Consider the following 13,849-nt stretch of genomic DNA (forward strand, 5'->3'; position numbering starts at 1 on the left):
ATAAGCATTTTTTTAGAGTAAACTTCTAAACACTCCTGTTGCTGCAAAAAAAAGTTTGTCATAAACACAAACGAGATATTAATAAAAGGTCATCAATTATAACTCCAGAAATGAGCTTATGGCACAACTTAATCTCATCTTGTCTCCTCTTCATATTTCTTTTTTCTAATGTTTCCTATTGTTTGACTGAAATCATTTGCATAATATCTGTATAATTATGGTTTCACTGTTTTCAAGATCTTTCATCCCTCATTATAAATTATATATTTTTTGTTGTTTTTAAGGAAGATGCATTCATTTTTTTGTTTATCCATCCACCTATTTGTCCTGTTAAGGGTCAAGGGAGCACTGAGGCCTCTATTGCATTCAACAGATGAGACACCACGTATAAAGTGTAATTTTGGGTTATTTTATAAACACGTTCACTGTTGAAAATGCACCCAGCACAGGAAAATAGGGGAACACATGTCAGCCATACTGGAGAATTAAAACGTCGGACCACTGTCAGAAACCAACCACTACTGTGATCAAACACGCAAGACTGTTCAAATTAGCCGCAATTGCCGCACGTTGATGCACAGGATGCTCTCCTTCTACAGGTGTGCAGTGGAGAGCATCCTGTGCTCCACCATCAACGTGTGGCATGGAGGCTGCACAGATGCAGAAAGAAAAGCTTTGCAGAGAGTGGTGAAGGCTGCACAGAAGACTGTTGGAGTCAGCCTCCCCACCATCACAGACATCTACACCTCCAGATGCAGGAAGAGAGCCACCTGCATCATGAAAGACCCCACTCACCCAGCACACACACTTTTTGCCCCGCTCCACTCAGGAAAGAGGTTGAGGAGCATTAAGTGTAGAACCAGTAGACTGAGGAACAGCTTCTACCCTGAAGCTGTTAGACTCATGTACTCTAACCAGAATAATCACTGTGAAAAAAATCACATCATGTTGCTGATTTGGTTCATGTTGCTGTGTTCATTCATGCTCATCAGCTCACACAGACTCATGTTCCTGCTGCTGTTCGATCTATTGTTTTTATGCTATTAGTGCTTAGCGTATTTTTAGTTGATGCATTTCTTAGTTCATATCTTAGATCTTATTACAGTTTTTATTTTACATTTTATTGTTGGATGTAACTGGGACCCTGAGTACACCACATGTACCACATGAGATGCGAATGACAATAAAGAAATTTTGACTCTGACTTCAGGGCATGGTCACAAATGTCTGAAATCTTCCTGGAAGGAATCCCCAGAAATTACTGAGCACATCCGGTAAAATGTTTTTTCTGGACTACATGTCTGTCAAACTACTGAAAATAGCTCCAAATTTTAGCTAAAGTACCTTACACTCAGCATAAACAAAGTTTAAATTAAAAGACAGGCATCTGGACAAATCAGATCAAAGCTTTTGTGAAGACCAGCCTACACTGCACATCTCACTGATAAATACAAAACATGTCTTCTGACTGGATGTCTCAAGAACCGAACACAGTTTTGGGAGTATTTTTTATAGACAGGTATAGTATTAATTTTAGATGTATCAAATGTACTTGAGTTTAACTAAAAATACATAGATTAATAAAATGTTAAAATATATTCATAAGTTGCAATAATAATTTTTAAAAGTTCAACAGGTCACAGTCATGTAGTGATTGTGAGAGACTTTGATTGTAAATGTAAGAGACTGATAGTGAATGTGAAAGCAAGAATAAATTATGGCCTAAAGGGCCTCTCATATACTTCACTGACGCGTAACCATCGGTTCCTTATAAAATCTGGGTCCTCGTTGTCTGTACTGCCAATCAACAAACATACTCCACTATCATTTTGTCAGAATGTGTTGTCAACAACACAAAATGATAAGACCAAACGTATGCAGACAGATGCAATGACGTCATGAAATAATTTAATACTGAAAACAAAAATGCTGGTGTGAATGCAAAAATACAGAAACAATAAGAAACAAAATCCTTATGACCAATGCAGGGAACATAACACAATGATTACAAAGATTTAGATGTGGAGCAGGACTGACAGAGGGAATGCAAAGTGAATGACTCAGGGGAGAAACTAGAAGTGCACTTGTTAAAATGTGGTACCAGGTCAGTTAACTGACAAAAAAAAATTGATTAGTTTATTCACAATAATAATAATAATATAATAATTCACAATCATAATCTCATTTGCACTACATGTAACACATGTGGTGCGAACAACAACAAAGAATCTTTGACTCTGATTCACCCTTTAATAATGAGAACTCTGTCACTGAAGTGGACTTTGTTAATTACAGTGAATTCTGAGTGATAACAAATGAACATTGACCCACATGTGACCAAATTTGTCTTTGAAGTTTTATTCCAAAGATAATTAATCAAAAATAGGATAAGAACAACAATAATAAAAACACAAATGGCATAAAACACATGCTATCTTTGTTATGTGACATGAAGATTTTAAAATTAGCTAAAGAAAGAAGGACAGAGGTGTGAACTTACGATGCTGCTAAAATAACATGAAGACCTTTGCACTAATGCTGCTGTTTTCCAATTGCTAAGAAAACAAGACAAATGCAATGAATGGCACCGTCAGCAGCAGCAGGCCAACCCTTGTACTGCTGGCACCGTTGCAGTAGTCGCCTTGGCAGCAGCTACTTCTAGATCCAAGATCATTTGTAAAAAGTGCAGAAGAATTATCCCAGCACATAATCTTGGAGGCACAGCCCTTCATGAGCTTCATTTCCCCTTCAACAGTCACTGAAAGAATAAAAAGAAACATCATGTAAAACATGTTTGATATTAAAACCTCCTAACATTCAGGGTTTGTCTTTTACTTGAGGATTTGATGCAGTAATCCTCGCTTCCATCACAGTTTAGAGATCTGGTGCACTTTTGTCCTTCACAGCTGTAGCACTTTTTGCCATTTGGAATGAATTTAGGCACTGAAATAAAACAAATATTTATTGAGAACAAAAATCAAGGAGGGAGTATCAGATCTTTGTTTAGTACTTATGCCCTGCTATAAATAATTTAAACTAGCTTTCTTAAAGTTGTCTTGTTTATTGTAACTTTATGACTGTACCGGTAATATACCTGAGCTTTTTTTTTTTTTACAAGAGCTGGTTATAAAAAGCCAATAGTAAAAATGAAAATAAATAAATAATGAACTTGTGCAAATGAATCAGAAAACTACACAAAAATCAATTTTAGCACATTTGCACATACACTAATAAATAGTACATTTAAAGCAAAACCAAACACTGAATTGTGGAACATTGATGCATTGACATGACACGTCATGGGCTCTGGAACTAATCTTCTTCAGACGGGCTGGACCTTACTCCACTGGAGTCACCCATAGTGACAGGCACTGGGTTGATATGGGTCTAACTGACTGGTCTGACTGTTATTTTCCCCTATCTGCCAAACAGCAGTTTTGAGTACCTAGCTTTTGGAGTCCTTAGTGGCGGTACTGGGAGGTGCTGGAGACTCCTTTAATCAGCTGGGGGACTTCAATGCCCATGTGGGCGGTGACAATGTGACCTGGAGGGGTGTGATGGGGAGAAACAGCCTCTGATCTGAACCAAAGTGATGCTCTGTTGTTGGACCTCTGTGTCAGTAAGTTTGTGCACTGGACAAACTGTTACTGGCACAGAGATCCATCATGAACGCCATGTTCAACCATAAGGATGTCACAAGGATACACATCATCTGATCTGCAGTTGTATGTTTTGGACACAGGTGAAGAGAGGAGCTGAGCTGCCAACTGATCACCAATTGGTGCTGAGTTGGATCAGATGGCAGGGAAAAAGTTGGACAGACCCAGTAAACGTAAACATGTAGCTATGGCCAAAAGTTGTGCCTCTCGCCGTGGCCATCCTCAAACCCAGTGGTGGACACCCCAGGTGAGGAAGTTTGACAAGCAAAAGGAATACCAGGTCTTGATGGCTGGTACAACTCTGGAGACAGCAGAGGTGTATTGGTAGGCCAAGCAGGCAGCAGCTCTGGCTGTTGCTGATGCAAAAGCTCAGATGTGAGAGGAGTTTGGTGAGACCTTGGACAGAGGCTCTTGATTGGCTCAAAAAAGATTATGGAAAATCATCTGGTGGCTAAGGAGGGGACAACAGCATATACCTACAGTACACTGTGTATAGTGAAAGTGAAGTGATGTTGCCCTCAGCCAGTGTTATCAGGCAGTGGAAAGAATATTTCTCAGATGCTCTCAATCCCACCAGCATGTTGCTCATGGAAGAGGCTGAGTCCAGGGACTTAGGAATTGGTCCATCCATTACCGGGGGTGAGGTTCCCGAGGCCAGTTCAAATACCAGTCAGGGGCCTTTCTGGGTGGAATTTACATGTTCTCTCCGTGCATGCATGGGTTTTCTCTGGGTACTCCAGTTTCCTCCCACAGACCAAAAACATGCATGTTAGACTGATTGGTAACTCTAAATTGTCTCTAGCTGTGAGGAAGGACACAGGAATGGAAAATGATGCTAGGAGCTCAAGTAAAAAAAAAAAAAAATTAACAGAAGGCAACACAGAGGAGAACTATACATGAAGTTTACACAATATCTGACAGAAGAGAAAGTGAAAAGTGAGGGACTTTATGTACAAAGGCTGATGAGAGGAGTAGAGACACATGAGCACGACTAGAGAGAACAGGTGAGAGAGGGTTGGGCAGGAGTTAATTAGTTAAAACTGACCGAGAAAAAACAATGGTACATAGAACACTGGGAAAAAATTAAACTCATAGAAAATTAAGATACAAATAACAAAGAAAAAAAAAAAACAATCATTAAAAGCTACAAAAAACAACCTACTCAAAGACAGATCCTGCCAGCAGCTTACTTTACAAAACAAATGTATCTATAGAAAGCAGGAATAAACATTGTTGGATGATTTATTTGCGTTATGTAGGTTAAGGTTGCAAGTATCGTAGCGGAGATTGGACCCAGATGCAGGCAGACACAAGGAGCTCAGATAAGGAAAACGTATTTATTAAATAAAAGGAAACAAAAAGGTGACATGGCAGAAAGCACCTTACATAAACACAGGGGAGCTTGAGAGGAATGACTTGGACATCAGACAGAAACCCAGAACAATGAACCGCTGAGGACGTAGTGATCAGAAATGGTATAAATAGAACAGGGGTGGAAAGTGGCAGCACCAGGGTTATTGCTAATTGGAAACAGGAATTATTGCCACCGAACTGTCTGTATTTTAACGCCCTGCGGCCATCAGGCCGGCGCGGTGGTGGATTATTAACAATATCCAAATCAACTTTTGACTGTAAACAACAGTCCATCCCAGTTTCCCGCGCCAGCTTTGAGCTGAGCGTCTTTGAAATCGGACATTCACCTCAGACTTTATTTGCACTCGTATACTGCCCACCTCGATCTAAGGATTTCATAAATGAATTTTCTGACTTCTTAGCTGAAATCACACCAAAATATGAGCATGTTTTCATTATTGGGGACTTTAATTTGCACATGTGCTGTCCTGAGAAGCCCTTGGTTAAGGACTTTTTAGATTTATTGGACTAATTTAATCTAATGCAGCATGTAAACGGTCCCACCCAAGAGCGTGGACATACACTGGACCTTGTTTTAACTCATGATGTGACTGTTAATAATCTTGTTATTGGTGATAATGTTTTTTCATACCACATGCCAGTCCAGTTTGAGTTCACCCTCCCCCATCTAACTCCTAAGTCGTGCATTCTTGCACGTAGTACCCGGGCTATTCACAATTTCACTGCCGCGCGTTTCACAGATGTTTATAACTCTGAAATGATAACTCAGCCCCCGATGTTTCTCACCACCACTGAGGAACTGACATCCCAGTTCAACTCTGTCTGCTTAATGACTCTGGATCATGTTGCACCTGTTAAAATAAAAAAAATCAAAACTCAGAGCAGAACCTTGGCTGAGTGACGTCACCAAGGCCGTTAGGCAGCAATGTAGGATGGTGGAGCGAAAGTGGAGGAAAGACAGGCTGCAGGTCTCTTTTCAAATATTTAAAGAGAGTTGGCACCATTATCAGAAAGCAGTAAAAGCTGCTAAATCCAAATACTTTTCTGATATCATAACCTCAATCTCTCACAACCCACGTGTCCTTTTCTCTACCCTAAACTCTGTTCTCCACCTCACTGAACCATCACCTCTGGAAGCCTCGACTGAGCTGTGAGAGAACTTCTTAAATTTCTTTTTAGAAAAAATTGCAACCACCGGGGCTCTCATTTCCCCTCCAACTCATGACCCATCCATCCCACCTCAATCTGTAGCTTTATTTATTTCACAATTACTTCCGGTGAGCGAACGCTGGCGCATCCTGGCTGCCGCTGCTCGTCGTGCTTTTTTGCTTTTTTCTGTTTTATTCAGTCCGTCCTGCCTTTTCCACTACACCAAGTCTCTGGTCCGTATCAATATCAACCATGCGGTTCATTAGGATTAACCTGCTGCCCTCTCTGCTTTGGACTCTCCAGCTGCTCATCCACTACCACCCGGCGTCTGGCCTTTTCCATTACTCAGAGGCTGATCTCCTTCGCCTATGTTTCCTACCAGCCGTGCCACCTGTGCTCCCTCTTCAGGACATTGCCTTCCATCCTCGACGGAGATACATTCACCATGGCTCCCGCCGTAGACTCCACGCTGACAAGTCTAACCCCATAAACTCCATCTGGTCTGACTCTCACCGTTCTACATGCCGCAATAGGGCCGCTAACAGTAGCAGCATGTTAGCTAGCCTAGCTCGGTCGACTAATGCTCCGGTCGCTACAAACTCCTCCTCTGTAAAGTTTGGCCTTCTGAATGTTTGCTCACTCACTGGCAAAGGTCAGCTTATTCAAGACCTAATATCTGACCGTAAGCTAGATTTTATTTGTCTAACAGAAACGTGGCAACAACAAAATGACTTTTTCCATCTGAATGAATCTACCCCACCGGGGTTTGTTTACATCGCCAAATCCCGCGAGTCCAGCCACGGAGGAGGTCCCGCGATAATTCACCGCGAGAACTGGAAGGTCACGCCGGTTCACACACCTCCCTCTCCCTCCTTTGAGCACACTGTGTGTCTACTCTCCGGCCCTACCCCCCACTGTTGTTGCCACTTTCTACCGTCTGCCCAAAATCAACAACTCTTGTATAAATGACTTTGCTGCTCTAATCGCCCATCTCTCAGCTCTTTCACCCATCATTATTCTACTTGGAGACTTCAACATTCATATGGATGAAGACAACAACCCCCTCACCAGAGACGTCACATCTTGCCTTGACAGCTGTGGCTTCCAGCAGTTCATTAACTTTCCAACCCACATAAAGGGCCACACTTTGGACTTATTATGCTGCTCTGGATTATCTCCTTTTAACTGTTCTTCTGATGAACTTCCATTTACTGATCACCTCATGATTTCATTCAGTGTCAATCTTAAATTTTCTTCAGAGAAACCTCAACGCACTTTTTCCTTCCGTAATATTAAGAATATCAACCATGACATTCTTTTGTCTCATATTAATAATACCTTCTTCACCTTCAATTCTTTTAACCCAGATGACCTTGTCACATTCTACAATAACAGCCTCACCAACATCCTTAACTCTGTCGCTCCTCTCAAAACCCGGTCTGTCTCCTTCTCCAACTCTGCACCCTGGTTCACTCCAGAACTTCGTTCTCTGAAATCCAAAGGTCGGAGGTTGGAGCGACTCTATAAGAAATCTGGTCTCTCAATTCACAAGGAACTCTATGCAAACCACGTCATCCAGTATAAGGACAGTATTTCTCAAGCCAAATCCAACTACTTCACTGACATCATCAGTTCCAATGTTGGCAATTCAAAGACTTTGTTCTCTCTGCTTAACCGTTCGGTCTCATCTCCTAACTCATTACACTCTCACATGGTTTCCACAGAATTTTGCAACTCTCTGATGTCCTATTTCAATGAAAAGATTCTTTCAATTCATAAACACTTTGGACATAATACCACCCCCAGCATCCATGTTAAACTCCCCCTCCCTCCCTTTCTCTGCCTTCTCCCTCCCCTCTGCTGATGACATTGCTGACATTATCAGCAAGTCTAAGTCCTCATCCTGTCAGCTCGATTCATTTCCCACAGTTCTTGTTAAATCCTGTCTCCCGTCTCTGCTCCCCATCATCACTAACATCATCCACTCCTCCCTAACCTCTGGCATTGTTCCCACAGCTTTCAAATCTGCGGCCATCACCCCCATCATCAAGAAACCAGGTCTTGACTTTACCAACTTCAGTAATCTTGGTCCGATCTCTAATCTGCCCTTTATTTCCAAAGTTCTTGAAAAAGCCGTTGCTACTCAACTTCACTTTCACCTATCCAACAATAACATTTATGAAGAGTTTCAATCTGGTTTTCACCCCCACCATAGCACCGAAACAGCTCTAATAAAAATAACTAATGACCTTCTTCTTGCTGCTGACTCTGCTCTTCTGTCTATCCTCATTCTACTGGATCTAAGTTCTGCCTTCGACACAATCTGTCATTTTATCCTCCTCAACAGACTAACCTCCATTGGCATCTCAGGTACTCTGTTAGACTGGTTCAAATCATATCTCTCTGACCGCACTCAATTCATTCAGCTTAAATCCTTTTGTTCCCAGTCTTCCCCCGTCTCCACGGGTGTCCCCCAAGGCTCTGTCCTTGGACCCCTCCTCTTCACCATTTACCTCCTTCCTCTAGGTCACATCTTCCGTAAATTTGGTGTCTATTTTCACTGTTATGCTGATGACACACAACTCTACTTGTCAACAAAACCAAACTCCACCCACCCACCCTCCATCCTCACCGACTGTCTCAATGAGCTAAATCACTGGTTTTCTAACAATTTCCTACAACTAAACAGTGACAAAACAGAAATCATTCTTGTTGGTACCAAAAACTCTATTTCAAAATCAGAACATCTTCTCATCCCCCTTAACTCTCTGCTATCCCCCTCACCTCAGGTCAAGAGTCTTGGTGTCATCCTTGACATCACTCTCTCCTTCACTTGACACATCAACAATGTTACTCGGTCTGCCTATTTCCATCTCAGAAATATTAACCGCCTCTGCCCTTCTCTCACACCCCGTTCCACAGCCATCCTTGTGCACAGTCTTGTGACTTCTCGGATTGACTACTGCAACTCCCTTCTTTATGGCCTCCCCAACAAATCTCTCCAGAAGCTGCAATTGGTCCAGAACTCAGCTGCCCGTGTCATAACTCAAACCTCCTCCTATAACCACATCACTCCTGTTCTGCAGCAGCTCCACTGGCTCCCGGTTAAATCATGCATTGTCTTCAAAATTCTTCTTCTCACTTTCAAAGCTATCCACAACCTTGCCCCTCCGTACCTATCTGAACTCCTACACATCTCCATCCCCTCTCGCTCTCTCAGATCCTTCTCTTCACTACACCTCCATGTACCCTCTGCCCGCCTCTCCACCATGGGGAACAGGGCCTTCACCTGCTCTGCTCCTCATCTCTGGAACTCTCTACCCCCTGACTTAAGAAACACCACCTCTCTTTCTATATTCAAGACTGCTCTGAAAACACATCTCTTTAGACTCGCTTATCCTTAACTTTGCTGTATGTATTTTATATTATTTATGTGTTTTATAATCTGTATGTATTTTATATTCTTTATTTATTTTATACTTCAATTTATTCCTGTTTTTCTTACTGTAAAGTGTCCTTGGGTGTCCTGAAAGGCACTTTTTAAATAAAATGATTATTATTATTATTATTATTATTATTTGACCATTTTGAACCCATCACTCTATCTTCTCTAGAGCAGGTCATGTGCAGCTTGAAACCTTCTGGCTCCCCCTTTGATGTGGTCCCCCCTCGACTACTAAAGGAGGTTTTTCCTACTCTAGGTCCGTCCATTCTTGATATAGTAAACAGTAGTTTATACACTGGCGTGGTGCCAAAATCCTTTAAATATGCTGCTGTCCAGCTCTCCTGAAAAAAACAAACCTTGACCCCCTCAGTCGTATCCAACTACCGGCATGTCTCCAAACTCCCATTTGTTTCTAAACTACTGGAGAAAATAGTCGAGTCCCAGTTGAAGTGCTTCCTGGAAGGTCACACCATCTTAGAGCTATTCCAATCTGGCTTTAAACCTCTCCACAGCACTAAAACTGCCCTGCTGAAGGTCTTTAACGACATCTTCAGATCCACAGATACTGGTGATTCTGTGCTGCTTGTCCTGTTGGACCTCACAGCCGCCTTTGACACCATCGACCATTAGATCCTCATTGCTAGGTTGGAGTAGTGGGTGGGCATCACAGGGTCAGCCCTCAATTGGTTCAGATCTTACCTCACTGACAGATCCTTTTGTGACTCCATCAAGGATTTTAGTTCCGCAGAGGCAGAGCTTAAATGGGGGGTTCCGCAGGGGTCCATTCTGGGTCCCCTCCTATTCTCTTTATACCTGCTGCCGCTTGGTGCTATTTTCCAGAAACACAACATGCCCTTCCACTTCTATGCCAATGACTGTCAACTTTACTTCCCCCTAAGACACAATGGTACATGCTCTATTCAACCGCTGCTCGACTGCCTGGCTGACATCAGGGACTGGATGGCTTTAAACTTCTTAAGTTTCAATGAAAAGAAGTCTGAAATCATGTTGTTCCCTCCCAACGACACGATCACAAACCACTGCATCGACCTCTCCACTCTAACCCTGTCAGAAAAACAAAGAGTCACTAATCTGGGAGTGATAATGGACCCTTCCCTGAAACTTAATCATGTAAACATGATTGTTAAATCATGCTTCTTCCAACTGAGGCGGCTGTCTAAACTGAAGCCCATATTGTCCAAAAATAACCAGGAGACAGTAATACACACATTCATCACATCTAGGCTTGATTACTGCAATTCGCTCCTGCTTGGTATCAGTCAGACCTCCATTGCACGACTACAACTGGTCCAGAATGCAGCAGCCCGATTTTTAACCAATACAGGCAAAAGAGAGCACATTACACCAGTTTTGGCCTCCCTGCACTGGTTACCGGTTCACTTTCGAATCCAGTTCAAAATACTCATATATGTCTACAAATCACTGAACAGTTTCGCCCCCCCCCCCCCCCCCCCATCTCTCTGATCTGCTACAACCGTATGTCCCACCGCGTTCCCTGAGGTCAGTGGACCAGTTGCTCCTCACAGTTCCAGGATCTCGTCTTAAGCGCAGAGGTGACAGGACCTTCTCTGTAGCAGGACCAAGACTCTGGAAAGAGTTACCTCTGCTTGTCAGACTGGCCCCCTCCCTCTCGGGTTTCAAGTCCCGTTTAAAAACCCACTACTATTCGGTGTCTTTCAACACCAGATGATCTGTGTTTTTATCCTGTATGCTCCACACTGGTTTGTCGTCATTATCTGCATCGTTTTTATGTCTATATTCTGATTTACCTCATTTTGTATTTTGCTTTGTGTGTTACCTGTTGTTTTGTCTGTACAGCACTTTGGTTGGCCTCGTCGCTGTTTTAAGTGCTTTATAAATAAAGTGGTATGGTATGATATAGGTGTGAGTGGTAACTGACACAAGAACAACTGAGGGTGAACGTGAGAACTGACAAGGAAAGACAGGAAGATGAACTAAAACACAAGGGATAAAAAGGAAAAATGTAAACCACAAGGAAAAATACAACTAAAAGATTAACTAAAATAAAACCAAAAAAAAAACCACAGACTATGACAGTATGTGTATATTTGTTTTTACTATGCATTTTATTGTGTGGTTTTATAAATTGGCAGTTTTACACTTGCTAGAAGCTGAAGGTGAATTTCCATTTTATGTAAATTAAATGGGCAGCATGGTGGCGCAACTGGTAGAGCTGCTGCCTCTCAGCGAGCAGGTCCTTGGTTCAAACCCCGGTCCAGGGGCCTTTCTGGGTGGAGTTTGCATGTTCTTTCCGTGCATGCGTGGGTTTTCTCCGGGTACTCCGGTTTCCTCCCACAGACCAAAAACATGCATGTTAGGCTGATTGTTAACTCTTAAATTGTCCCTAGGTGTGAGTGAATGGTCGTTTGTCTCGTTTGTCTCTATGTGTCCCTGTGATGGACTTGCGACCCGTCCAGGGTGTAGCTCGCCCCTCGCACAGTGATTGCTGGACATGGGCACCAGCGACCCCCGTGACCCAAAATGGAATAAGCGGGTAAAGAAAATGGATGGATGGATGGATTCCACTCTACAATACCTGGGGCTTTGGTGTTGCACAGGTCTGAGTTGCAGCAGTGGCTTAAAATGACGGTTTTCTCAGATCCAAAGTTAACCGAGCCTTCAACGCACTCTACAGCCAGAAAACATTTTTTATACCGAATTTGTTGGTCCTCCAAACCGCCTGCAAGCAAAGAGCAGTGAGTGAGTTAAGGAAGCCATTACCAAGCAGCAAACTGATAATAACTAGATGCTACTGCAATAACAAACCTTTATAAGTTGTGAGCGTTATTGCACCGCAAAGAAAATCCTGAGAAGGGCAATCTTTTGTTGTCTCAGTACAAGTTCCAGAAACTCCTTGTACGCACTCATAACATTTCAGGGCATTGACTAATGAAAAAAAAAAAAGAATATTATATATATATATATATATAATAAATGTAATCAAAAGACAAAGAAAACCTGTCAAAAGAAAGAGAAAACAAAAACACAACCAAAGCTATCGTTTTTTGAAAACACAGCAATCTATTTTGTAGATGTTTAAGTTGCAATAATTAAATAAAATTAATAAATCTGGAATCACATCACAGGATGGAAGCTGAAAAAACTAAAATCAAATTACAGAAAGGACACTGAATTGAACTAAATGACTGTTTGATGAGAAAATAGCAGTTAAAAAAAAAAAAAAAACTAAACCCAATAATAACATTTAGAAACTTGCCTTTTGGGGAAAGCCAAAGTCCAAGAACCACTGTGAAGAACTTCATTCTGTTCCAGTAGGACATGGGTGAGTTTACCTTTCCTGTGTTCCAGCTGGATTTAAATAGTTCTTCTTAGCCTCAGACCACTCCTTTGTCCATCCTGCACTGGCTTTTATTAAATATTACAACCCACAGGATCTATATTTTTTACTCCAAATATTTTCTCACTTTTTGTAAAATACATCAGAAACTTCCCTCTACTGTTTATGAGAGCGCCGTGTCATTTTGAGTTTACAGGTGCATCTAAAAATTTTTTGAATATCATGAAAGTTAGTTTTTTTTGTCATTCACTTTATGTTTTTCATTATTTCTAAGCCATAATCATCAAAATTACAAGAAATAAAGGCTTGAAATATTTCACTCTGAGTAATTAATCTGTTTCACTTGATTGACGAGAAGATTTCAACTGTTTCACAAATCTAATTTTTTTAGATGCACTTAAGTATATTGGGTTTTATCATTTTATTGTTTACTTGTTTTTAAACTTGACTTTAAGCTTTAAGACTTGAATTGTTTCACTTGTTGTAGCTTTTTGTATTAGTTGAGGACACAGGTTTTGTACATTGACAAACTATTTTTTCCTAATTTTACCCTAGTACCTATAAAAAATAAAATAAAATCCTGCCATAGACATTATTGTTTTGCAAAAGTCTGTGGCCGCCATCTTGAATGTGGTTGATTTCAAATGTTAATCGTAGATGCACAACCCATTAATTACTTTCTAAGACTTTCATTAGGCTCAGTCCACCAGTTCATATTTTCCAAACCCCATACACAAACAGGCAATAACATTATCACCCCTTTGCTTTCGCCGGTGGACAATAATAAACTGAGGGGCTTTGTTTTGCAAAGTAAGGTACAGCAGAAATTAGTGCACAGCTACAAAAAAATGCAAATGTGTTCTTGTTGGGTCTGTTTTAATA

General features: G+C 41.4%; 1 protein-coding gene across 1 annotated transcript; it reads right to left on the minus strand.

Annotated features, from left to right (window-relative positions):
- Positions 1-2,555: 2,555 nt before the first annotated feature.
- LOC119410318 (urokinase plasminogen activator surface receptor-like) lies at positions 2,556-12,950 on the minus strand. The gene is made up of 5 exons (XM_037677231.1): positions 12,887-12,950; positions 12,436-12,555; positions 12,206-12,349; positions 2,836-2,943; positions 2,556-2,758 (listed from the first exon to the last, which is right to left on the minus strand). Exons 1-5 carry the CDS (start codon positions 12,948-12,950, stop codon positions 2,556-2,558), a joined length of 639 nt encoding a protein of 212 aa, XP_037533159.1.
- Positions 12,951-13,849: the final 899 nt, after the last annotated feature.

Source organism: Nematolebias whitei, chromosome 5 (genome assembly GCF_014905685.2).
Source record: "Nematolebias whitei isolate Nwh7 chromosome 5, NemWhi1, whole genome shotgun sequence".
Classification (NCBI taxonomy): Eukaryota; Metazoa; Chordata; class Actinopteri; order Cyprinodontiformes; family Rivulidae; genus Nematolebias; species Nematolebias whitei.